The sequence below is a fragment of the Ursus maritimus genome, unplaced genomic scaffold (genome assembly GCF_017311325.1).
Source record: "Ursus maritimus isolate PB19 unplaced genomic scaffold, ASM1731132v1 scaffold_1, whole genome shotgun sequence".
Taxonomy (NCBI): domain Eukaryota; kingdom Metazoa; phylum Chordata; class Mammalia; order Carnivora; family Ursidae; genus Ursus; species Ursus maritimus.
Genome location: NW_024423343.1, coordinates 11,540,702 through 11,566,100, shown reverse-complemented (window position 1 = coordinate 11,566,100; position 25,399 = coordinate 11,540,702). Strand labels below are relative to the sequence as shown.

General features: G+C 39.1%; 3 protein-coding genes and 1 long non-coding RNA gene across 14 annotated transcripts in view; 3 read left to right on the top strand and 1 right to left on the bottom strand.

The window, feature by feature from the left end:
• COL4A3 (collagen type IV alpha 3 chain) overlaps positions 1–13,725 on the top strand; it is a 133,560-nt gene extending 119,835 nt beyond the window's left edge. Inside the window, 9 exon segments of the mRNA XM_008690566.2 lie at positions 809–881; positions 3,403–3,474; positions 3,559–3,684; positions 4,474–4,572; positions 7,445–7,657; positions 8,288–8,465; positions 8,805–8,919; positions 10,101–10,273; positions 10,863–13,725. Of these exon segments, the coding sequence (XP_008688788.2) occupies positions 809–881; positions 3,403–3,474; positions 3,559–3,684; positions 4,474–4,572; positions 7,445–7,657; positions 8,288–8,465; positions 8,805–8,919; positions 10,101–10,273; positions 10,863–10,947 (1,134 nt within the window). The 3' untranslated portion in view covers positions 10,948–13,725.
• On the top strand, positions 4,868–5,719 carry LOC103662710 (60S ribosomal protein L35a-like). The gene has a single exon (XM_040639682.1). The coding sequence runs from the start codon at positions 5,154–5,156 to the stop codon at positions 5,454–5,456; it is 303 nt and encodes a 100-aa protein (XP_040495616.1). The 5' UTR covers positions 4,868–5,153; the 3' UTR covers positions 5,457–5,719.
• A 414-nt stretch (positions 13,726–14,139) lies between the features above and the next one.
• On the bottom strand, positions 14,140–18,044 carry LOC103662711. The gene is made up of 3 exons (XR_568548.2): positions 17,946–18,044; positions 15,162–15,224; positions 14,140–14,180 (listed from the first exon to the last, which is right to left on the bottom strand). It is a non-coding gene; the product is annotated as an uncharacterized LOC103662711 (long non-coding RNA).
• Positions 18,045–18,154: 110 nt separating this feature from the next.
• Positions 18,155–25,399, top strand: part of MFF (mitochondrial fission factor) — a 30,106-nt gene continuing 22,861 nt past the window's right edge. For 4 of the 11 annotated variants that reach the window (XM_040639599.1, XM_040639625.1, XM_040639593.1 and 1 more), the window contains exons 1-5: positions 18,155–18,333; positions 21,386–21,497; positions 22,248–22,425; positions 23,342–23,562; positions 24,487–24,656. In XM_040639599.1, coding sequence (XP_040495533.1) covers positions 22,388–22,425; positions 23,342–23,562; positions 24,487–24,656 — 429 coding nt within the window. In that variant the 5' untranslated portion in view covers positions 18,155–18,333; positions 21,386–21,497; positions 22,248–22,387. The remainder of the gene's footprint in view (positions 18,334–21,385; positions 21,498–22,247; positions 22,426–23,341; positions 23,563–24,486; positions 24,657–25,399) is intronic. The other 7 variants (XM_040639669.1, XM_040639659.1, XM_040639651.1 and 4 more) reach the window with 5 other exon arrangements.

The following is a 25,399-nucleotide window of genomic DNA, read 5'->3' as shown; positions in this document are numbered from 1 at the left end:
CTCTCTCTTTTTTCACCTCACAACACTTTATTCAAGCATTAGGACTATTCCTTCTCTCATCTTCTTGCTCCCAAGACAGTTAGCTCAGAGGCCAGTTTTGCTATTCTTGGCATTTTGAATGACCTTCATTTCATTGTTTCCAAGTAATAGTATTCTGTCTCAATTCATATGGACAGTGTAATAGTAGATTTAACTTGCATTCTGACATGTAGTTCCTTTCTGAAGCTCTGCTCCCTTCCCCCTTCTCCTGTGGCCTTGTTTGAGCATTCCATGGCTACAGAGCTCCCCTGACAAGCCCTTCATGCTCCCAATCCCTAGACCCTTGACTTGTTCTACCACTCTGACCAGGAGTAATTTATAACTCTGCCAGCTTAGAATTAGAATGATGACAATTCAATATCGGCCCCATTGTCTTTGCAAAAATTACAAAGAAAAATTACAATTTTCATTCTGGCAGCCCAGTGTCTGCTCTTCCTAAAAGATCTCCAAATGCTGGGCAGTTCCATTTAGGATATATTCAATTATATTCAATACTCATACAACAGACATGAATACCAGACGTTGTGTTTGCTCTTGAGCTGAAGGACAGGTTTTGCTTCTGTTTTATTGACAATGACAGTGCTAAGGAGAGGTCTAGGTGGCGGAGGAGCTGGGGATTGGACGGATGGGAAGGTAAAAATGATGTCTGTTAACTTCAGCTCATTCTGGCCCAACGTAATACTACTTACTTTAAAGAAAAAGAACTGTAGTGACTACCGTGATTTTTAAAATTTGTCTTTGGTTCTGCTCCCTTTTATTTGAAATACAGGGAGCACCAGGAAGCCCAGGTCTCCCAGGGCTCAGAGGTGATCCTGGATTCCATGGATTTCCAGGTGTGAAAGGTACTGTTTTTGTGCACTACTCTTTGAATGCAAAGACAATGATTTTGATTTCTATTTTAGGGCATGCAAATGTTTATTGAACAACTCCAGTCACCACGGACAGCTGGGGTGCAAACAGGACCTCAGTTAAGCACCCAACCCCAGGGGTCTTAAAAATTAAATCCGTACTTTAAGGATAGAAACTATAAAAAAACTTAAAAAAAAAAAAGTTTAAAGTGGTTACCTTTGAGAATACTGACGTATGTTAGGTTAGGGATGGGGAATTACATCTGTATCAATAGTATTGCTTTGAATTTGCTATTTTAACTTGCCTATATGTTATAATTTTTAAAAGCTGGAATCTAAACAAATATTTACTCAACTGTGAATGGGGGAGTGTAAGTAAATTTTTATAGGAGGATTTAAGTATTTGTTGTTTGGGCACATGTATTAATGTTTTAATCAGAAGAGAACTATAATTTGGTGGGAGGGGTTAAGTTTAAAATTTTCATGCACATAAATTTAAACTTCAGGTTTCAGAAAATAATTCTCAAGTCTTCCATAAGGATGCTATGACCTTAAATAAGGTTTTGAATATTTTATTTGTTGTCTTCACTGATTAGATCCTCTGGCATTGCTTTTGTCATCAGGGAATCTATTATTATAGACTGTACAGGTGCTAAATAGGAGCCAAAAGGAGCAAGGCCACATTTTCACAAAGGAGAACCTTTTCCAGGTCCAAGAGAGGTAGAGTTCAAAGACAGCCATCTCAATGCTTTCAACCACTGACTCCTCAAGAAGCAAGTTAGTTACGAATAAATCAAAGCAAATGATTCTGAGGAGCCCCACTAGACATTATGGGGAAGGGTGAACACTGGCAGGCAGCCTGGGAAAAGTGTCCCACCTGTCACTCCCTACCTCTCAGAACAGGAATATCTAAGATTGGAAAAAACTATGTAAAGGCTCAGTTGCTTACCTGTTTGACTTTGGCTCAGGTCATGATCTCAGTGTCCTGGGATCCAGACCTGCCTCAGGCTCTGCTCTCAGGAGCAGTCTGCTTCTCCCTCTCCCTCTGCCCCTCCCTTTTCCCCCTCCCTCTCCTCCTGCCCCTCCCCCTGACCTTCTCTCCTCTCAAATAAATAAATAAAATCTTTTAAAAAAAATTATATAAAGGCTCCACTAGAGAAAAACCTTCTGGTGAAATATTTAGAGGTATTTAGATGGGAGATTCACAAAATCAGTTCTTTTGAAATATGTTCCATGAAACACATTCAATTTTTCTCTTAGACTTCAGAATAACAGCATCTATCAGCTGGCACTAGTGACAAGTTTGCACTTCTTTATTTGGAAATTTTTAATCCCCAAAAGGAAAAATGGTTAGGCTTCCTCTGATGTATATAAATAAATATGGACATTTTCCTTAAGTTTTGATACCAAGTGGATAGAGTATAGTTTCCAGTTAAATCTTGGTACTATAATTATTTTATTGTATTTCTTCTTCTTTTTAAAAAATATTTCTTTTATTTGAAAGAGGGAGAGCACAAGTAGGGGGAAGGGCAAAGGGAGAGGGAGAGGGAGAAGCAGACTCCCCACTGAAAGGGGAGCCTGACGACACAGGGCTAGATCCCAGGACCCAGGACCCAGGATCATGACCTGAGCCAAAGTCAGGCACTTAACCAAATGAGTCACCCAGGGACCCCTTGTTTTTCTTCTGTGAATACCATATTTAGCGTTAAAGTCTTTCTAAGTGATCAGATGTAATATCTACAATATTACAAGATTTTTAGAAAGGAAGTATTTCTCCGAATCAATGATTCTTGGTAAACTTTTACTCATGTCAAAGACTGTTTGGGAGAGAAATCGTATCATTTTGATAGTTTACATGAAAGCAGATGTTACATGTGTTCATGAGAGTTCCTAACATAACTAAGAAGCTCTTAGTAAATCTAGAGGAATAAGCCAAGAAAATAGATGACTATGACAATCAACATAAGTGCTAAAGAGGTTTTAATGTCACTTCATACTTTTTTTAAAAAAATATTTTATTTATTTATTTGACAGCGAGAGAGGGAACACAAGCAAGGGGAGTGGGACAGGGAGAAGCAGGTTTCCCGCTGAGCAGGGAGCCCAATGCGGGGCTCGATCCCAGGACCCTGGGATCATGACCTGAGCTGAAGGCAGACGCTTGTCGTCTGAGCCACCCAGGTGCCCCTAAAGTCACTTCATACTTTAAGTCAAATATTAAATTGAATTGGTTTCCGGACTTAAAAAGTGAACTCTTAGGAATTCTTCCCCTTCAGTACTAAACTACAAAACCTTAATGCCGACTTCTAGAATATATTTTTTAATAGACATTAAACATGACTGATTGAGTCCAAATAAAATGCCAAAAGTTGTAGCCATTTTCATAGAGCCCAGCACCTCCAGTCCTAACTTCCAATGTCTATCCTTCCAGTCGATCATAAACCTGAAGAGCTAGGGAACCCATTGTTCTAAATGGAATCAAATCACTTTTTTTTTTTTTTTTTTTTTTTTTTTTAAGGGGAGAAGGGCAATCCGGGATTTCTGGGACCAGTTGGACCTCCAGGGCAAATTGGGCCAAAAGGACCACCTGGTAAATATTTCCTTAGTGTTGCTCTTCATGAAGAAAGGGTAACTCATCAGTGAAGCCATCATTGTTTTATGTTCATATCAATAGGTGTACGCGGAGACCCTGGCACGATTAAGATCATCTCCCTTCCAGGAAGCCCAGGGCCACCTGGCCATGCTGGAGGACCAGGGATGCAAGGAGAACCCGGGCCACCGGGGCCACCGGGAATCCTAGGTGTGGCACTGGCAGCACTGACGTGGATTACTAGGAAGGGTTTGAATTAAAATACCCACACAGCGCTTTGAAAGCAGGCTCACAGAAAATGTTACACATTACAGTATTTTTTTACAATCAGTTTTAGGAATGAGTTTATTTTACTCTTGACCAGCAGATAAAAGACCTTTTGAATCTACTGAAAACTGTTGTGTGTAGTATAAGCTTGAACAAATATACTTTAGGGCATTTAGAATTGTTTTTTATCAAGCTCAAGTCTTACGTCTGTCTTCTCTGACCACTCTCAGTCTTAGAGCTCTATTTCAAGATGATTGCCTGAATAAACCTGAGTTCTGTGTACGTGCACTTTTCTCACACTTTATACAGCACTTGGAAGAACAGTAAATGTAAATGTATGCTTAATCTGATGAAATGTTTTCAAAGTATTGGTGTATGGAAACGGAACAAACCCCTCTGTATGGGGTTAGCACACTTCAATAGCCTTCTGAGCGGAACTGTTATGTTCTAAGTTTGCCTGAATTACCTGGGATATAAAAGAGATATTACTTTGATCAGTACAAGGGCACAGCAAATTCTGGAAGAGAGTCAATCAAAATGACAGCACAATTTTAAACTGCTGTGATTTCATATGTTGCTAGTTCGTTTTTGAGGGTGTAACAAGCTGGATGACCAGCTGTCCCAGTTTGTCCGCAGCTCAGTTTGCAGGACTTTCATTGCTGAAACTGGGGGAGTGCCAGGTATGTTTTGTCCTGTATGAACCATTCAACACAGTGTTGGTTTTTTGGCTAGGACCCTGTGGGCCAAGAGGTAAACCGGGCAAGGACGGAAGACCAGGAACTCCTGGGCCAACTGGAGAAAAAGGCAACAAAGGCTGTAAAGGAGAGCAAGGTAAGTATACAGCTGGCTTGTTCTCTTCACGGAAGGAACGCTGTTTCAATATACAGAGGAGTCTTGTTTGCATATGTGACTGTAAGAGTCATCTAGGGCTTTCAGTTTGTGTTGCTCACATTTAAAAGCCAGGAACAAAATGTTCATCTGGAAGAAGATGAAAAACAAAGAATTACTGGAATACACCATTCTTCCTATCTCTTATCTGGGCACATGTACTCCAAATTTTTAGTCTGGGGACAAGTAGACCTAACAAAGCATGAATTCTATTTTTGGAAAGGCCAGTACTGTTTTTAATTATTTATAGGAGTACTCATTTAATAATATCTACTTATAGGAGTGGCACACAATTACGTAGTCCGAAAAAATATTATCTTGATGTGAACAGAAGAGCAACTTCATGTCTTTATCTAGGAAAGCCATCTTTCAAGTATGCCATGCCATTCTTGAAAACTGAATGACTGAACAACTCATGTCTTACCCTGAAAAAGGCCCTCTTGAATATTTCAGTCTGGGTGGCCGTAAGAGTGCTGAACTTCGGGGGCAAATAAGTGGGGCCTGCTGAGAACAGGACTCCTAAAATGACAAGTATGTCTGGAAGGCTGTGGTCCACGGCCATTTTTGCTGGCTGTACACAGTGTCTCCAGAACCAGAGGAAGCAAACAGCTCTTCTTAAAATTGAAGGTGTTTATGCTGGAGATGAAACTAAATTCTATCTAGGCAAGAGATGTGCCTATGTGGACAAAGCAAAGAACAGCACAGTGACTCCTGGTGGCAAACTGAACAAAACCAGAGTAACCTGGGGAAAAGGAACTCGTGCTCCTGCTTGTGCCAAATTCCAAAGCAACCTTCCCGCTAAAGCCACTGGCCACAGAATCCAGTGATGTTGTACTCCCCGTGGATTTAAATTTACTGAAAAGTAAATAAATAAAGGCGTAGATTTGTTCTCCTGTAAAAAAAAAAAAAATTAGTCTGAACATCAGCTATATATGTCAATTTGATACACCTGGATCAAAATCTACCTTCTGCAAAAATTTCAAAAGTACTTTCTAGAAAATACCTACATATCCAGATCTTTTTTAGAATTGCTGATTTTGTTAAAGTAAGAAAAAAATTTAAAATGCAGTTTTCCAATTTATTAACATATGACCAGATCTACTATAATAAAACTGTAAAGACTAGAGCCTTAAATCTTTACAAATTCAAATATAATGCCAATAATAATTATGATATTAATTGCATAATCACTCATGATTTAGTATTGTCATGACTGCACATTAGAGCATGCTTAATCATTCAGCTTTCCTTAAAATGTGTTTTCCAAAGTGGAAAAATGTAAAACTCTCACTAATAATTCTACTAATTAATTCTATTAATTTTTTTCTTTACTGACCAAGTTTCAGAATGGGGCCATAGCAAGAGCAAGGGTCCTACAATACAAAGTGAGTTGAGAATCATTAGCAAGTAGATTGAATTAGTCCTGATGCCATAAACACCTTACAAGAGTGATAAAAGGATCTAAGAGTTAAATAACACAGGTATAAACTGAGAGCCCTGGCCTCTCTCTCGGAAATGCAGAATATCCTTGAGCATGCATACTTGCATGGCAGCCTACCTCCAGTTCCTCTCATGGTCAGCTAATCACAATTCCTGTGCAGAGACGTAGAGGCATCTTTTGCTTGTGGCCAGTTACAGCTCCCTGGGACTGAGGGTAGATGTGGGGAAAAGTGAAAAAGGTATATCTTCTCTATCTGATATATTAAAGACATACAACTTTGGGTGACTCAAGTAAGACATGAGACTTTGATGAATTTAGATATGACCTCTTCTTAATTTCGAAGAATAAGCCAAGACCCCTGGAAAAGATAGGAATGGTGGATAGACTGAAAAATAAATAATCTTGGGGCTTTAACAAATCCTGGGGGAAAGCACTGACTTCTGAGCCAAGACTAAGCTGGGGCACTGCCTGATTCCAGGGCCTGACTCCAGGGCATGACTGTTTGTGGGAAACAATAATACCTCCCTTGACTCGTGGGCCCCAAAGCCAACATTTTCTATCCTCTTGCATTTCTTTAGGACCCAAGGTAGGTTAGGTGGGGCTTGGGGTACACTGGCAGTGGAAATGGATTAGGGACCAAGGGGGATGGAAGCCAGTGCCAATATCATGAATAATAGCTACTTGATTTAAAAAAGGAAAGGAAAGAAAGGAGGATGGAGAGAAAGGAGAGCTCTCCCGGTCCTTATTTAGAAAGCGACAAATGTGTATTTGCTGACTCTAATGCAGAGAAAAAGGAAAGTATAAAAACGACTCACTTAAAAGAAACTAACTTATCACGGGTGGGGAGGGAGTCTTTTCTGTTTTTATTTGCCTTACTAATTGATTAAAAACTTTCTTGAAGTTTACACCTTTAAAAAGAACTTTCAGTGTTTTCCATGACTGTTTACTGACTTTATCGAAAGCACATATAATTTTTTATTATCCACTTGAATAGACTTTCAAATTGTAGGCATTTGACTTATTCACCCACACAGTAGGATGCATCCATTTTTACATAAAAAATGAACGTAAGACCTACTAGAGGCAGGCCACTGTGCAAGGTATCATAGAATGCAAAGAGAAAGAAGACCTGATCTCAAAGAACTCATTGTATAATACACACAAATATTTATAAGAAGAGGCATTGTGTGATAAACTAGTCAACATTTAATACTGTTTGGCCATCTCGTAAGCCACTCTTCTTTAGGACCCCTTGAAGAGGAGCTTAGCAGATATACATAAACACTAACATCAGTATTTTGGGAAAATGAGTTTGCGGTTTTGTTTGTATCACAACACGTAAACATGTTGTAAAACAGCATGTGTTTTTTAAAGGACCACCTGGATCAGACGGACTGCCAGGCTTGAAGGGGAAACCCGGACACATTGGGCCACCTGCACCTGAGACAATGATGAGAGGCTTTATCTTCACCCGGCATAGTCAGACCACAGCGATTCCCTCCTGTCCAGAAGGGACAGAGCCGCTCTATAGTGGGTTTTCTCTTCTTTTTGTACAAGGAAATGAACAAGCCCATGGACAAGATCTGGGTAATGTCCCAGTCCTAGTTTTCAGTCATTTTGTTCCATGTACAGATTGTCACCTTTTATAGCATGGGGTACTTCTCTCTGAAGTGAAGTGTAACAACCTGAGCACCTTACAGCACTTTTTAGAGAGAGTAGATAAAACAACATTGGTCTAATGTCTAATTTTCATTCTGGAATGTACAACTCTGGAAGGATCCTAGCTCATGAACAGTCGGTCTAGCTCGTCTTTCCGATGCAAACGATTTTCACGTAACTCACCTGTTTGCTTTTTAATCTTAAAAGCAGCATCTTTTCTAAAGCTTAGTCTATTAGCTATTACATACAGATGAAGAACTGGGAATACTTCGAAATAAAGACAAGGTCCCAAACAACCCAACCAGTCCTCAAGCACTAGACTGATTACAAAGGGTCACCCGAAATATTAAGGGGGTGGGGGGAGAAGGAGAATTTGATTGCTTTTATTGGATCTTTGATTGCTATCATCGTTAAAACTTTTCAGTAACAGATTTTGCAAATAACTCTTTTGGGCTGTCTTATTTTTGCATAGGGTGTCTTAATTAGCCTCTACCTAGTCATGATACTCAAAATAATTTTAACTCACTGAAAGTGATACCCAGTCTGATGTTTCATTAGGAACTCTCGGCAGCTGCCTGCAGCGGTTCACCACAATGCCATTCTTGCTCTGTAACATCGACGATGTGTGTAATTTTGCCTCTCGGAATGATTATTCATACTGGTTGTCAACACCAGCTCCGATGCCAACAGACATGGCTCCGATTACTGGCAGGGCCCTGGAGCCTTACATCAGCAGGTAAAAATCGAATCCCTTAGTTTTGTGATGGGACCAGGTGAATCATTTCATTTGTAATGGAACATAAGGCAGCACATCACAGTGCAGAAAGTGGTGACACTGCCATGTTCTTTTTTTAAAAAAATATCTTATGTATTTTAGAGAGAGAGAGTGAGTGGGGGAGGGCCATAGGGAGAGGGAGAAAATCGCAAGCTGACTCCACGCTGAGCTCGGACCCTGATGTGGGGCTTGATCTTACAACACTGAGATCATAATCTGAGCCAAAACCAAGAGTCAAACACTTAACCAGCTGAGCCACCCAGGCACCCCAGCTGCCATATTCTTTATCTCACATTACAGATGCACTGTCTGCGAAGGTCCTACGAATGCCATAGCCGTTCACAGCCAAACCACTGACATTCCCTCATGTCCCAATGGCTGGATTTCTCTCTGGAAAGGATTTTCGTTTATCATGGTAAGGAGGAAAGGAACAGCAAATTCATAGTAAAGATTACCCTTAGAACCTTACATTAGACTGGGTGAAATGTGGCCCCCAAGAATGATGTTGCCTGACATTAATGTGCACAATAGTCCCATGGACATTAGCTTGAAGATCTGGAAATACACTTTTGTTAAAGTTTGTTTTTTTGTAAATAATGGAGCATTTAAAAATATGACTTTACCCATAAATCCTAAAGAAGACATTCAGGTGATGAGTAGTGCCGTATCAGTAATAGAAAGCCTATTTTTTTAATGCTGTAGTGTTTTATATAGATCCTCCATAATCCTTATGGAAACCCTGGAGGTAGTTCCTGTTTTCTACACTTTTATAAGTCAAAATGAAGACCCCAAGGTCTCACAACTAGTAAGTGGTAAAACTAGGGTTTGAACCTGAGTCTGTCCGCTCCAAAATCTTTTTGCCTTACACTATGCCCCTTTGCCATTCATATGAAGATGGGGGCTAAGAGAAAAAGCCTTTTAAAGAAAGATTCCGCAGATGTTAAGTGCTAAACGAAGAAATCTATGGACTGACCATCAGTGATTCTGATAGCCGCACGCATGTGGTTGGTGGTTATTCATATTTTGTACAGCACCACTTATGATACACTATTCCCCCTTCTTTACTCACAGACATCCATTCATTCAACCATTAATTCAAAAAGTATTTATTGAACACCTACCATGTGCCGTGACTGCTCTAAGCACTAAGAAGAATGCCAACAATGATCCAGAGTTCCTGCTGGTCATGGACCTTATATCTTAGTGGTGAAGGTAGACAGTAAGCAAGAAGACAAAATAACCACAAGAGTAATGAGTTCAGATGGTGATCGGTACTCTGAGGAAATAGGAGATTGTGAAAGCGACGAGGTCAAGGAAGGACTCCAGGAGGTTATATTTAAGCAGATCCCTGAACTATAAGAACGAGCTAGCTGACTGAGGAAAAGGAGCATTCCAGGCAGAAGAAATAGCTTTTACTTTTTTTTGGATGACTAGTCCTCACAGCTTGGAAGGTACCTGGAGTATTAGCAAATCTGGGTCAAGAAGCATAAGAAGTTTATTTCACTATTTTTTTTCTATTACAAAAAAAAGAAGTAGAGCACTGAAAATTTGAACACGATGCACAGAGGTCTTATCCAGATATTTTTATTGTGATAGTTCACAAGTGCGGGTTCTGAGGGCGCTGGACAGGCACTGGCCTCCCCTGGCTCCTGCCTGGAAGAATTCCGAGCCAGTCCATTTATAGAATGTCATGGAAGAGGAACGTGCAACTACTATTCAAATTCCTACAGTTTCTGGTTGGCTTCATTAAACCCCCAAACGATGTTCAGGTAACTATCCAAAGTCAAGTTTAATCTGATGACTCAGTTGCAGAACTATTTAGAGGTTGCCATGTTAGATTTTCATTACCTGTGTATTGAATCATTTAAAAGAGCTCCCCATGCCAACAAAATCCTGTTTAGCTTGGCACTCCCAGTTTACAAGTGTTCTAGAGTCAACAAGTAGCCATGCTTTTGTACTATTGCACCAATAAAGACCCAAAAATGTGATTTTTGTCACCACCAAATATATTTAACATTTGTTTATGAACTTAGACCAAATTACTGAATAAAACCACGAAATGACCTACTGCTCTTAATTTACTGTACTGGAAGATTTGTGAGTAATACAGACTATTTAAAGGGTAAGGGTGGTTTTTATTACAAGACAGAGAATCTGTAAGTTTGTATCACAGATTATGTTTTCCTCACTGCTGCTGAAATACAACTAAATTATAAAATGTCGACATATATACCTTTACATAAATATACTTCCTATAATAAAGTTTAGATGAGATACAATATTTATTAATAAATCTCAAACCCTCTTTATCTACACATTGATGAGATTTTTTGTTTGCATTTTTTGCTTTTATTTCAGAAAACCTATTCCATCAACTGTGAAAGCTGGGGAGTTAGAAAAGATAATAAGTCGCTGTCAGGTGTGCATGAAGAGAAGACAATGAAGAAATCAAAAGAAAACAGAACTGTTCTTTTTCGTCCTAAGTAACCAAGTAATGATGCAGAATATGCATTTATTTAGGTATTTTTCTCTAACCAAACAATACGGTTCTGTGATGACTTAGGACAAAGTTTCTATTTGTTTCCCCACACAACAAAGCATTTCTTTTAAGTCGGTTCTGTGATCCTGGTATCTAAATCTGTGTTCTTGCAAAGTTTCCTATGGTAAGGCAGCAGACTTTTCAAAAAATACCACTGAAATCCTATTCCACTTGTATCCAATGCATGGGCTCAATGGCGATTGTATAAAGCTTGATACTACAAGCTAAGAGCTATTTGGTCCACTGGAGTCCCAAGATTTGTCCCCTTCTATTCCAGTCTTTGAGACTCAGGGAGGCTAAATTGGTTTTAGATTGTGCCACCACCCCCTTTAGCCCCTGAGACTGGAGGGAGATGGGGGGCAGGTGGAGTAATGGCACCCCATGAACTGGACTGGACTTTCAGACCTGTTCAGTAACCTAAGGCCTGAGGAAACCAGAACTGAACTAGGGCTCTTTCAAGGGTTCCCAAGACTAAGGCTAGAGGGGGTTTCCCTGAATGGTTTTGTTCATATTTTTTAAATGATTTTTTTGTCTGTCCATTGAATTCATTTCACTGCAGCAATGTAACCTGCTTGCGTTCAAATTTTTATCCCTAGTGAATTAATTTTAATAGGATCATGTTACACACATACTCTGAAATGTATCTGACTTCTTCTTCTTCTTTTTTTTTTACCAGTTCCCCCACCCATATAACAAGGACACTACTTTTTTGGATGTGCACTTTATCCCCAACCCTATAAATGTTGAGAAAACTTAAGACATTTGCTGGCTAATCAAGCTCAAAATATTTTTCCTTTGCTGTGATCCATTCATATTCCATGTAACCTGGGTATTTCCAGATTTATTCCTGGACTATTTCTCTAATTCTTCTTTTGTAAAAAAATTATGTGTTTTATATTACATTGTCTTACCAACCATGTTGAAAGAATCCTGTAAAAATCTTAATGTACAAATTGTATAGCTTTGCAGATATAGGTCTTAAGACTTGCTTTGCAGTGTACTGATACATTCCCAAGGTTACGTAATTCAACTGAACAAGCATTTCATTTAGCGCCAAGCCAAGCTTGGGCTTACAGATACTAAGGCGGAGAAAGAGAGACTCATGTTTCCGATCTGATATCCCAGAAAAGGTAACTAACTTACTGTTGCTGTTAAGACTCCCACATATTTGAGCTGGCTTTCCCCCCCTTTTCTTCCTTTGTCACTGTTCTTATATTCCATCATCATCATTCAGTAGGCCTCAATAAAGGTTTACAAAAAGATCCCTGCCCAGGGAAAGCCCAGGACATCTAGCTTCTCTTAGGCCTCATAGAAGCCAAGGTAGGAACAATGTTAAGAAAACAAAGATCTGCAAGACACTAAGAACCACTTGAACTTGATGGTAGCGCTACTTGACGGATCTCAGAGGCCAAGTATCCTGAGGCAAAGCTCTGAAGATGCTTCTTGATCCACCCTGGTGGCGTTGGTGGTGCTGATATTTAAATTCAGGTTATTGCTTCAGTCTCAGTTGCTCTGTAAGTGAAGGCGTGACCCCAGAGGACAGCACAGACTGTGACCGCGGTTCGCATCCTACACTGCTCAGGGTGACTGCTGTCAAGCCGTTTTTACATTTGAACATTATAAAGTGCATTTTACTTAGATTATTTAGACTCACCTAATATTAAGATTTTTGCTCTAAAAATATCCTGCTGTCCCAATTGTACCATAATGGCATATAGGGGCTAACTGATGGCCACAGACCCTCTATAGGACAATAGTTCTGGAAGTGTGGTCCCTGGACCAGCTGCATCAGCAGCCTCGGGGAACTTGCTACAAATGCAAATTTTAGGGCCCATCTCAGACGTACAGAATCAGAAACTCTTGGGGTAAGGCCCAGAAATCTGCATTTTCACAACCCCTCCAGGTGATTTCCGATACACTCAAAATTAAGAACAACTGCTGTGGGCAAAGAGCCAAGAAATGATTGCACAGGCAGTTCCAAGGCACAGCTGGCTGTAATCGCTCCATCTGGGCCTCGCTTTAAAGTCCAAGATCACCAACAACCCTAAGGTTGTCTCATTTTACTAATACATAAAAGTCCTAGATTGGTGCTAATGCCAAATTACTGGCCTCTGCTTATCCAAGCCTCCATGTTCTCTTGCCCTCTTAGCAGTGTTTAACTTCTGAGGAAGCCAGGTGATGCTAAAAGCCTTACATTCCAATGAAGCCATATTAACAATGGCTCAGTCCCACCTCTGAGACTGAACCTTAAAACACGGCTCCCATGCATCACTTTCCAGATGCCTAGGAGTGGCTTATAATGTTATGAAGATTTAACTTTGTAGATAAAATGTAAATAACTTGTTTCTTTTCAAATTGGGGCTTCAACTTTGGAATTTCACAGTGTGCTAAGATAATGGATTTCTCAGCGGTCTTTTTGCAAGGTAAACGTTATTAAGTAACTTATTTATAAAAGTATTACAATAATGCTGAATTTGAATTTTATTGCTAATTTAACTGACAAAGATTTTTCTATGCAGCAAATGTAACTTATAGCAACTAAACTTAATTTAATGTTTACTTTATAACCAAATGAAATATATTTAAAATATATTGAATATTTTATATTATTATATCCTGACAACATTACAATACTGTAATGTACTAATATTTCTGTAATTATAGCTGAAAATTATTTTATTGTATTGTCTAAAAATAAAATTGAAAAAATTATATCCGGTCTTATTTTTTTCAAAATGGAAATAATTTTTTGAATTGTAAAAATAATATATGTTTGCTGTAAAAACAAGAGACAATACAAAAGTTATGAAGAATATAAAAATTGCCATGATCTAGACTGTCACCCTCACCCAAGATAATTAAGGTATATGCCCTTCCAGAGTTTTTCCCTGTAAACATGTTTTTAAACAAAAATAGAATACAAACATGCTGTTTGTAACCAGATTTTTTTTTTTAAGATTTTATTTATTTATTCGACAGAGAGACAGCCAGCGAGAGAGGGAACACAAGCAGGGGGAGTGGGAGAGGAAGAAGCAGGCTCATAGCAGAAGAGCCTGATGTGGGGCTCGATCCCATAACACTGGGACCACGCCCTGAGCCGAAGGCAGACGCTTAACCGCTGTGCCACCCAGGTGCCCCTGTAACCAGATTTTTTTTAAACTTAATACTCTATGGATTTTTTTCACATCAATAGACAAGAACTAATCATTATTTACTCCATAGTCTACTGCATGGATGTACTACATAAGTCAATAAATCCCCCAATTGATGGACACTTAATTTAGTTTTATTCATGGAAATACTGTACACATTTCATTTCACATTTTCCAGTTATTCCTCAGGATCAATCTCTAGAAGGAAAATTACAGAATCAAAGGACTCACACGATCTTAGGTCTTTGATATACATACAAAAATGTTCTCCAGGAAGGTTGTTAGAATGTCCAGTTGTATCAACAACGTAAACACCCACCTCCTTATGCTTTTACCAATTCTGGATATAGCTGTTCTTTTACAATTGTGCCTATCCCCATTTAATTTACATTCTGCTCACTACGAGTGATGCTGTGTATTTGTCACTTTTAATTAGTATTTGTTTTTTTTATTAATTAGTATTTGCTTTTTTATTTATTTGTATTTGTATTTGCTTATTTTGTATTAGTACCTATTTCTGTTTTCCTTTGAAGGACCTAATCACATCTTTGCTCATTTTCTATTAGGGTGTTTAAGAAATTTTTACAAATCAGTAAGAAAATGTATAGATTACAGAAATTATGGGTCATATGTTTTGACAAATGTTTCCCATTTATAATACAAATATTCCTCATTCAAGGAAAAATATTCATAAAATTTTAAATGTGGAGAAATAGTAAAGAGGAATGCTTTTAATATACAAAATAAGAAATTTTGTAAGTAAGGAACTTTCAGGCTGTGTTAAATGGTAATCACGATTATCAAAGGAAGAAACTAAACAGTGATCTTGGGTAATAGTTCTAAGAAGACAAAGAAAATTGTTGCTTAAATAAATATTTTGGAAATATTTTCATAACTGGGCCAAAAAATCTATATTGAAAACATTCTGAGCCAAAATAATGTGTTAATATATTTAAACGAACTTACTTTTACTACTGGCAAGTAGAGGAATGAATGTGGTATTTGTGATCGTTCTCTCTACTTGCGAGCCTGTTTGGAAGGAAAATTGTGATCAGTCTCTAATGGATTCTTAGCAACCTACTGACAGGGGACTTGCAGAGCCCTAACAGTGCCTAGTTCACCTCACCCTATTCCCAGCTCTGCCTACTGGAAACAGAAGCAAACACAGAGGAAAAAGTAACTGATTTTGAATAACCAGGCTAAATGTAAACATCCATATAAATATGACCCTCTCCAAGTGTTTGTAGAGTCTATGGTTTTTCTAAAAATGCTGACATTGCTCAAAACCTTTTTAAACTATTGCTTTGGAATTGGGTTTATCAGCCAAACCAGGAGATAGGTCTCATCCCTTTATACCCAAGACCGACAGCATGCTCAAGATATTTGGCTCCACAGAAGACATCCAGATGAGTGAGACATAGACCTCAGGCTCAAACACAGAACTTTATCTGGTGGCAGAAAATAAGGCAAATACATAGATTAATTATAATATTGGACAGAAAAAGTGCCATAAGAGATGACAAGAAGTGATTCAAAAGTTGGAGGCTTCAGGAAATAATTATGAAAGAAGGAATATTTTAGGTGGTCCTTTAAGGGCAATTAGATTTCAAGAAGCAGAAGGTGGCCAGAAGCAGGATGGCATTCCAGGTGGCAGGAATATTATGGATAAGGGTAAGTAGTTAAGAAAGCATGAAGTAATCTCAGAGAAAAATTAATGGTCAAGAATATGTAGAGTATAAGAACATACATGGAACACATAGGAATATATGAAATATATATATTCTCTGTATATGTAAACATCGCATGTGCATAGATACACAAACATGGTGGTAAATAAAGTGGTATTGTAGGAGTTAGGGCCATATTAGGTAGAGTTTCCAATACCAGGTTGAACTTGTATTTCATTGGCTGATATAAGGGCAGTGAAAATTCTGACAAGAGTAGAATGATCATACAAACGGTAACCTAGAAGATCCAGTATTTTATATACTGCCCTTGCCAGGCTATTTCATAATTTCCAGTGTTTTTAAAAATTACTGGATTGCTGTTATGGACTTTTGAATTGTAGAGAACTATAAATCATCAATTTCTTTTAAACCTGGGGCTTCAAATTTGAGATGTCACAATTTGTAAAACTAGGTTCTTTGTGAATCCAACCTCTGGTAAGAATTAGAAGAGAAAAATGATTGGAGCTGGGGAGGCCAGGTAAAAGGTTATTAGCCCAGATGATGGGTAGTGATTTAGCAGTGGTAACAGAACAGACAGAGAAAGTGGAGAGTTGGCATTGAGGTGGGGGAATCTAAAGCATGGGGGCTTGAGAAACAGTGAAAGATGACTTCAGAATTTTGAAACTTGATGACTGGAAAAATATCTTGTCATTAACTGAAAAAAAATCAGGAGAAGGTATCTGGATTGGGAAGGAGAAAATTTGAGTTTGAAACCCTGTTGGGATCGAAACTCCAAAGGGACACTTATGAAGAACTGCCTAGAACTAGCGCAACAGGATGAGACTAAATGGATGTGTTATTTAAATTTATATGCCACCTTTTGCCCACAAAAGATTTGAGGTAATTATGGGTGCAAAGATAGTCAATGATGGATTGAATCATAAACAGGAATGTCCACATTAAGGATGGAAGGTAGACCCTGCATGAAGCTTGTCACAAAAAAAAAAAACAAGGGGGCAGAATATCTAGGTAAGGCAGAGAAAAAGCCTTTTTTTTTTTTTCTTTGAGAATCTACTACCAATGTTTGGTGATTTCATGTACCACACTGACTCTTTTTTTTTTTTTTTTTTTTTAAGATTTTATCCACTTATGTGACAGCCAGCGAGAGAGGGAACACAGCAGGGGGAGTAGGAGAGGAAGAAGCAGGCTTATAGCGGAGGAGCCCGATGTGGGACTTGATCCCGGTACGCCGGGATCACGCCCTGAGCCGAAGGCAGACGCTTTAACGACTCCGCTACCCAGGCGCCCCCACACTGACTCTTTAACAGATCAAATGATTCAGGAAGATTAAGGGTGATCAGAATTAAGGGAGAAGTCTTTGGATCTGGCAACTGGTTCACAAGTAATTAAGAAGTGGAGGGTGCCGGGGGAAGCAGCAGGGCGCTCATTTCCACAAGTCTTGGTTATGGATGGCTTACCCAGGTTGGTCTTTCTACCTTCCCCCAAAAGGTTGGTTTGGAATGACTTATCATTCCTAAAATCTATTTATTCTTACACAACGATGATTTGCCACTATTAAGAAGGGACCCAAGAACATAATTCTTAAAATGTTTCCCGAATTATTTTGAAGAACGGTAACCTCTCTGGAATATCTTTAGATTCTACAGAAGTACCCACTCATGTGTATGTCTTTGTTCGGCTGTTTAAAATCCAGGCATACAAAATACCCCGCGATCTGGCTTCAGTCTGTCCCAACGTTGGGGAGCAGAGTACTCAGTTTCCCACACAAAGTTAGGTTGGTGGTTAGATCCAGAGAGGGCTCTCCCGAAGCTAAACAAGGCTTCTAACTACTAACTTCTCTTTTTCCAGCATTCTTATATTGAGGGATTAGTGGAGTCAGTCAGGGCAGGGGGTCACTGTTAAGGAAGACATCTAATAATTAGAGGGCTCGACCAGTAATCCAAATTGGCGTTATCACCGGCAGAGCTGGTGAAATATTCAGAGTATTAGGTCTCCCGCAGCATAGATTTTAATGCAAATAGTCCTGAAAAATAGTCATGTTAACTGGCTATCGAAGGTTTACCTTGTAAACACGTGGGTCTTACAGATCACGAACTCCAATAAGTTCAAGCGTGAACCAAACTCATAACCACAGAAGCGTTGCTGCCTGAGACTGCCCTCAACAAAGATGTCCCCATATTGCCGTCGCCCTGCCCCCGCTCCTGTGCGTGAGCCTCACGTCCGCCCTTCCCTGTGTCACATGACTACGAACCTGCCTCAGCTACGGCTCCCGGCAAGGGCCAGCCCCGGCCGTTCTCCAGTCTCTGCCGGCCCGCTGCGGGCCGCTCCGGCCGGTTCTTTGCCCCGGCGCCTCAGTGCGCTCGGCCAACGGCCTTTGGGAGCGCCCACCCGAACGCCCCGGGAGCCGGCGGGCTGCGGCCCTCGCCGGGGACCCTCCAGCGGGTCCAGAGGTGGGTACTTATGCCTTCCCGACCCGGGACCGGCGGCCCGAACCGGCCTCCAGGCCTAGCGCCGCGGCCGTGACCCTCCGGCCGACGGAGGGACCCGCGGTGGCCCCGGCCCGTCCATGGTGTCGCCGCGAGTCCCGACCCCCGGGCTCTGGCCTTTCCTCCTCCTTAGGACCTTGCCGCCTCCTCGTTCCCTGAGGAGAGCAGCACACGCTCCTGTGAACGTTTTGGGGTTAACCTGCTCCCACTTTTCTAGTTCGGGGTCTCATTTTGACAGTCGGGGGGGGGGCGGAGTTGAAAAGCACTGGGGATGTCCTGAGAGCTTGAACGCGGAGCTTTGCTGGGGGTTTTCCCTCATCCTTCCCGGCCGTGGCCCTGGCCCCTTTCAGAATGACCTTGGACCAGACGCCAGCCGGCTTGACAAGTAGTTTGGTTTTTTGTTTTTACTTTGTGGGAAATACGTGTTCGGAAAGGAAGGCCTTGCTGCAAGCCGGTCGGCCGCGGGAGGCCCCAGGTCGGGTGGGTCTGTAAGCACATTTGCTCCCAGGTGTGAATGCTGGGAGTTAGTTGCTCCTCGGGTTTCCTTCCAGAAGCTGGGAGGCCGGAGGAGGAAAGCGGGCACCCGTCCGCCGAGCCTCTGACCTTCGCCTGCAGGACGAGGCCCCTTGGATGGTGCAGGAACACCCTGGGCCGAGTCCTACAGCTTTAGAGCAAGGGGCGCTCTGTAGGGCTGAGGACCCTTTCCAAGTGGTGACATCTTTTCAGGGCAGCAGATGAGAAAAGCCCCAGAGCCCTTGCTCCCAAGTGTAGAGCCAGTTGTATTCAGGTCTCCCATCCACTGAGAGACGTGACCTGAAGGACCTTAAATGTTTTCTCTCCCTAGATGAAAAACATTTGTTTCTGTGTCAGTTTCGTCGGCTAATGAGATCCCACAAGAAAAACCTTCAGGAAAATGGATTTGGAAAGAATTAGAACGACTGAGTTGTACTTAGTTTAGTAGTCTTCTCCCCGTGTAATTAAATTATGTGTAGGACCTGCTATCTTTTTGGTTTCAAACACTTGGGAATTGGTTTTGCTATTCTTTCCAAAAGGAAATTGTGTGTTCTATCCCTTCCTGTCTGATAGGACTGCCTCCTTTTAGGATTACAAAGTTTAGCAGTTGCTTTCCTCCCTTCTGCTGTTCAGACATGCTTTCTGTGGATTCATAACCTTATTTTAAAATTTGTGGATTTGTTTTTTCATGTTTTTGGCGACTTTTCTTTCAAAACTACAATTAATCCTGGATTGCTACACCCTGATTTGCCAGTGCACCAATTTTTTAAGTATAGTTGCTTGGAAAGAGAACAGAAACAGGGTGACCTATATAAAAACCTTGAACTAGGACTACACAATAAGTGATAAAGAACCGGATTTTTTTGTTGTTGTTAAGAATTGGAGAATTATATAAATCTTTGCAACCACAATCAGTTTGACCCAAGTTGTTTCTGCGACTTCCAGGACTATTTCTCTGGGTTCCAGTATTGTAATACAGAAAATAAGAAAGTCAAGCTTGAATCATTGTGTCCCAAATTTTGGACACTTTCCAGAAGTGGAATTTGACTTGATTCTAGATAGTATATAGATAGGGGTTTTTTTTTTCAGTTATGTTTTTGTTACATGTATTTCTGTATTTATGGTTTAAGGTAGTGATGTAAAGTTTCCTTTTAAAATACATTTAAGATGTTTAAAAGTTGAGTTAAAAAATTAAATGTAGGTAAGTAAATGCACTGTGGAAGTGTGGGAAATACTATAAAACTGGTAAACTACTGGTGTTAGGGAGCTCGGAGGCTTAGAAATTAGAGGTCTAAGATCATCTGTGATTACGAGAGAGATTTTGTCTCCTTAATTATATGACAGAGAATCATGTACTGGTTGCCTAGTAGATTCTAATGGCAGAATCTCTGGAATTAATATCTTAACTCCAAATGAAAAGTTTATTTTACGTTTTGCCAAAAGATAATACCAGAAATGCTACAGTTTAATGAGGGAGGAAAAAAGATAGATTCTGATTTAATTAGGACAGTATAGTGTTCTATCTTAGAAAAGTGCCATTTTTTAAATTTAAGTAGCTCAAATAGGCTACAGGAGAATTTGGCTTTTTCTAGAAGTTGTCTTTTCAGCATCTATCTTTATGATCTAAGTCTGTGATATTTACAGACAGAGAGATTCTCATAAGACAAGATGTTGCTATAGAATGAAATTTTGACACTCATGGGATGTATTGGTGGAAAGTCAATAAAAAGACTGAAATGCAGTAAATGGAGTGGGGAGAATAGCACATTTCAGGGAGATAATGTTCTGATTATTTGTGTCCCTTGTTTATTATTAAAATTTCAATGTATAATGTCCCAAGGCTATAATTGTTTTGAGATACCTCTTTTCAGTATCATATCTGAATATAAGCTTTTGTTGTGCTTCATCTACACACAAGTATTGGAAGAGTTTCTCCTCTAGAAAGAGGCACAAAAATTATAATAGAGATTGCCTGTGGGGACATAGGTGGTTATAGAATAGAGTCTAATGGGACACTGTGTTCTCTGAATGTTCTTGTGTGCTTTGTACCATGTGTATATATTACTGGTTCGAATTCAAATACCGAATAAAAGTTGTGAATAAAATAAATATGAGATTAACGTAAGTATTGCGTGAAAATTGCTGAATAAAAATTTAGCCAAAATGCATCTGTTCCTCCATATATATATATATACATACACACACACATAAGTATTAAGTCTTTCAAAACTTAAATTTTTCATCTGTCACATCTTTCTAAGTTCAAATCAGAAATGATGACAGTTCTTTATTTTATCTTGGATTAACTAATGTATGATTGTAGGTCCCTGTCTATGGGACTAAAATTGGTAGTAAGCTTGTTAATTTTTTCTCTCTGTATTGTATTGGTTTCTTAATGTGAGGTTGTGTATCTTTGGTGACATCATTTAGAGGATTGCCAGCAATGAATCCCTAATGTTGGTATCACGTAGGTTTTCAATTAGCTCCTGTTTTTCTCCCCTAGGGACAAAAGTGGCTCTAAATCCAGCACAGGCACATTGAAGCAAGTTAAAGGATTTAATATGAAGCACAGAAGCAGATAGTGCCAAATAGCAAGCCATAGTTGGTACACATTTGTGAGTAAAAATTTTGTCTTTTTGGCTCTATTTTCTTAGTCTTTAAACCATCTGCATGCCAGATCCTTAAAATTCACACATTTTGGTAAAGAATAGAGGAAGCAGTTTAGCAGTCATAATTAACCAGTTGTCAGGGCGTAGCACTCTGAGCAACCTTCAAGAACTCTCCTAAGCATCTGATTGAGGTAGTTCAAGGGTCATAACACATCTCTGACATGGAGTTTAGGAAATATCCCAGGTATGACTCACCTTTATACCGTCTTTACTTTTTATTGCCCTTAATTTGTATCTAATATCTTTTGCAGAAAATTCAGTGCAATTTGGCTTTTGAAGGCATTTCCTTTTAAGGAAACCATTACTTATGTATCATTTTTTAAGGCTATGTCAGATCATGATTTCTTCATTTGTATTGGACTTAAGCCTTAAAAAAGAAAAGGACTCTTTTCCCCCTTCAGAATATAATGATTGAAGGAGTCTTATGGCAGATGCTTTTTTTTTTCTTATTTTACTGTGACTTCATATTTTTATATACATTTGATTATCCTGTTTGGAAAATAATAAAATAGTGATTGTGTGTAAAAGCATCTTTATGATTTTTGAGGTATAGAATAACTCTGTAGGAGAAATCTGAAAATTGGTTTTATAGATCAAGTCTTAGAAGATAATTTTAAGTAGATACTTGCTTTTATTTATGGTTTTTTAAATAAATGAGTTGTTAAAATACTGATTTTTATTCTTTCTTTTTTACAGCTGGAAAAGCAGTGTCCGTGTTGTTACGTACACCTCCCAAAAAGTTCAGATCTGTAGGGGAATTGTTGTATAAAGTAAACCGAACTACAGGGTAGCAGTATCTTAATAGCTATTCTAGACATGTATTTACTGTATTAAAAATGAGTAAAAGAACAAGCAGTGACACCCCAGTAGGAAGGTCAGTGACATTTTATTCAGTTGAGCTGGTATTAGAGGCTTGAGAGAGAGTGTCTGTAAAGCTGACTGCCATAGGCTAACCGTGCTCTTCTACACTTCTTTCCGCATTTTGTATTTGGGGGCAGCTTCCATCTGCATTTTTCTGAAGCATGGATCCTTCTCTAATTTAGAAGGTTATTCAGTGCATTTGTACTGACTTTGCCCTTGAAGGCATGTTGTGCTTTTTAAAACTACACATGTAAATACGAAATTGAATACAGATTAATGTGAAGCTTCTAATCCCACAAAACGAATGCATGCATACAGGAAGAATTTCTTGCTACATATTCTGTATCTCGTGTTCATTGCATCTCAGTCACCAGGTATACACTCAGTAAGAGAAGTGCGAATTTGTATCTTGTGATTTGTCAGGGGACTACATTTTTAAAATAAATTTACAATTAGCCTTATTTACTTTATGAATCTGATTTTCATCATTAAAAGGTTTTCTTTTTTTCATGCATGACACCAATTCCTAATTTCATTTTTATAAGATTCTAACAGCTTTCCCTCAAATTATTAACTAGGAAATTTTAAGTTTTATTTCATTCAGTTTTGAATTATAAACAGCATGCATAGCTATGTAGAGAGAAAGAGAGTGTGTGTGTGTGTGCACATTTGTTCTGTGGTTATACAATAATTTTAAAATTTGCTCTTAACCAATATCCTCAGGGTGCCATTTCAGCTGATAAGTGAGAAGGCATTATGTTCAAGAAAATGTTTTCTTCAGTCTTTTACTTTTCCTTTGTATGTATTCAGTACTCATAAATGAGAAGTCTCCTTTTGCGCTTCCTGCAAGGTGTCGTCTTCTAATTTCACTACTTTAGAGAAGACTGAAATTTTAACAGTCACCCCTGTCTTTAAATTTTTTCCCACAGGGTGAGTGAGGCAGCATTTCCTTCTCCCACTGCTGCTGAGATGGCGGAGATTAGTCGAATTCAGTATGAAATGGAATACACCGAAGGTATTAGTCAGCAAATGAGGGTCCCGGAGAAATTAAAGGTAGCACCACCAAATGCTGACCTGGAACAAGGATTCCAAGAAGGAGTTCCAAATACTAGTGTCATTATGCAGGTTCCAGAAAGGATTGTTGTAGCAGGTATTTTACGTTTGTTTAGAAAGTTTCCTGATGAATCTTTGTTTTATGTATTTTTATGAAAACTTCTGGGTTTTTCAAAATAATATTTAGAAAAGGGGATGGGAAATACAACTTTACATTATTTTCAGAAGTTTTATTATAATTGTCTGAAATTTCAAAGAGTGTTTTCTAATAATTCAACTAATTGTGACATAATTTACATACATAAAATATGTGTAATTTTTTAAGTATGAAGCTTGATGAGTTTTGACAAATACATGTACTCCTGTGACCTTCCACCACAGTCTAGATATGGAACATTTTAATTACCCGGAAAGGTTCCCTTGTGCCCCATCTCCTTTAGTTCCTCCCCCTCAATTCCAGGCAACCATAATCTCCTTTCTAAAACCAGAGACTAGATTCATCTTTTCTAGAGTTTCGTATAAAGGGAATGATACAGTTTATACTCTTGGGTCTGACTTTTGCTTAGTGTAATGTTTTTTGAAATTTCTTTCGTGTTCTTGCTTGTATCAATTGTTCATTCCATTTTATTGCTGAGTCGTATTCCACTATGTGCATATACCACAATTTGTGAATTCACCTATTGATGGAGATTTGGGTTGTTTCCTGTTTAGGGCTGTTAAGAATAAAGCTGCATTAAAGTACAAGTTCTTGTAGGGTGTGTGTTTTCATATTTCTAGATTATACCATCAGTTATGTTTAACTTTATGAAAAACTGTCAAGCTGTTTTTGAAATTGATTGTACCTGTTATGTTCCCATCAGTGGTGTATGATAGTTTCCATTGCTCCACATGCTTGCCACACTTTGTACTGTCAGTCTTTAAAATTAGTCGTTCTAGGGGGTGTGTAGTGGCAGATACATTTTAATAAAACCACTATCTTTTTAAAGCCTCCCTCCTTTCATTTTTATTTTTTTGTTCCTAGGAAATAATGAAGACATTCCATTTTCAAGACCAGCAGATCTTGACCTTATTCAGTCAACTCCCTTTAAACCTCTGGCACTAAAAACACCACCTCGTGTGCTTACACTAAGTGAAAGACCACTAGATTTTCTGGATTTAGAAAGACCTCCTCCAACCCCTCAAAATGAAGAAGTAAGTAGAGTTTTAATGTCAACCGAATTTGAAATAATATAGACAAAAGCAAAAGGTAAAGAGGATTGAAAGCTATAAATCCTACATTAGCAATATGTAATGAAAGCCTTCCACATGGACCATTGTGTACTATAAATTCTGGTGTATAGATACCCCAAATAAGATATTATGCTATTTTTTTAAATTTAAATGTTAGGTTTCAGGAAAATGGAAGTTTCGTGGAAATCATTAACATTCACATGGTCTAGAAAGAAGAGCTTTTATGGCTGGGAGTTACACCTTAAGCAGTACTGAAAGAGTTGGGAAGTATAGCATAGAAAATGCATCACTTTGTTACAAAAGAAATCTGGCAAACAGGACAAAGAAAGCTCTTTTTTTCCTTGATACTACCTAGTCTTCCCTGCTTGCTAAAAAGCCTAAGTTAATGCACCTTGTAACATTAATAGCTCTGTTGACCTAAATATGGCAGCATGGACTCATGAGGTGTTCACAAGGCAAGGTTCACAATCTTGCCTCTCTCATTGATTCAGGGCCAATCTTGTAAAATTTCTTTTCTGTGATGATTCTTAGAGTTGCAGCTTTTACCCTGTAGCTTCTGAACTTCTGTGTTGTGATGAAGCTAGTATAAGACAATTGGCAAATATATGTTTTTATTGATAGTGGAACTGCCTGTGTGTCATTGTTCATGTTAGTCCTTTACAACGACAGTAAAGTAACCACATCACCCAGGGGAGTGCAGTGTC

What these genes read in the sequence shown, in the direction of transcription:
- LOC103662710 (XM_040639682.1), top strand. Translation starts at nt 5,154, where the DNA reads ATGACAAGTATGTCTGGAAGGCTGTGGTCCACGGCCATTTTTGCTGGC.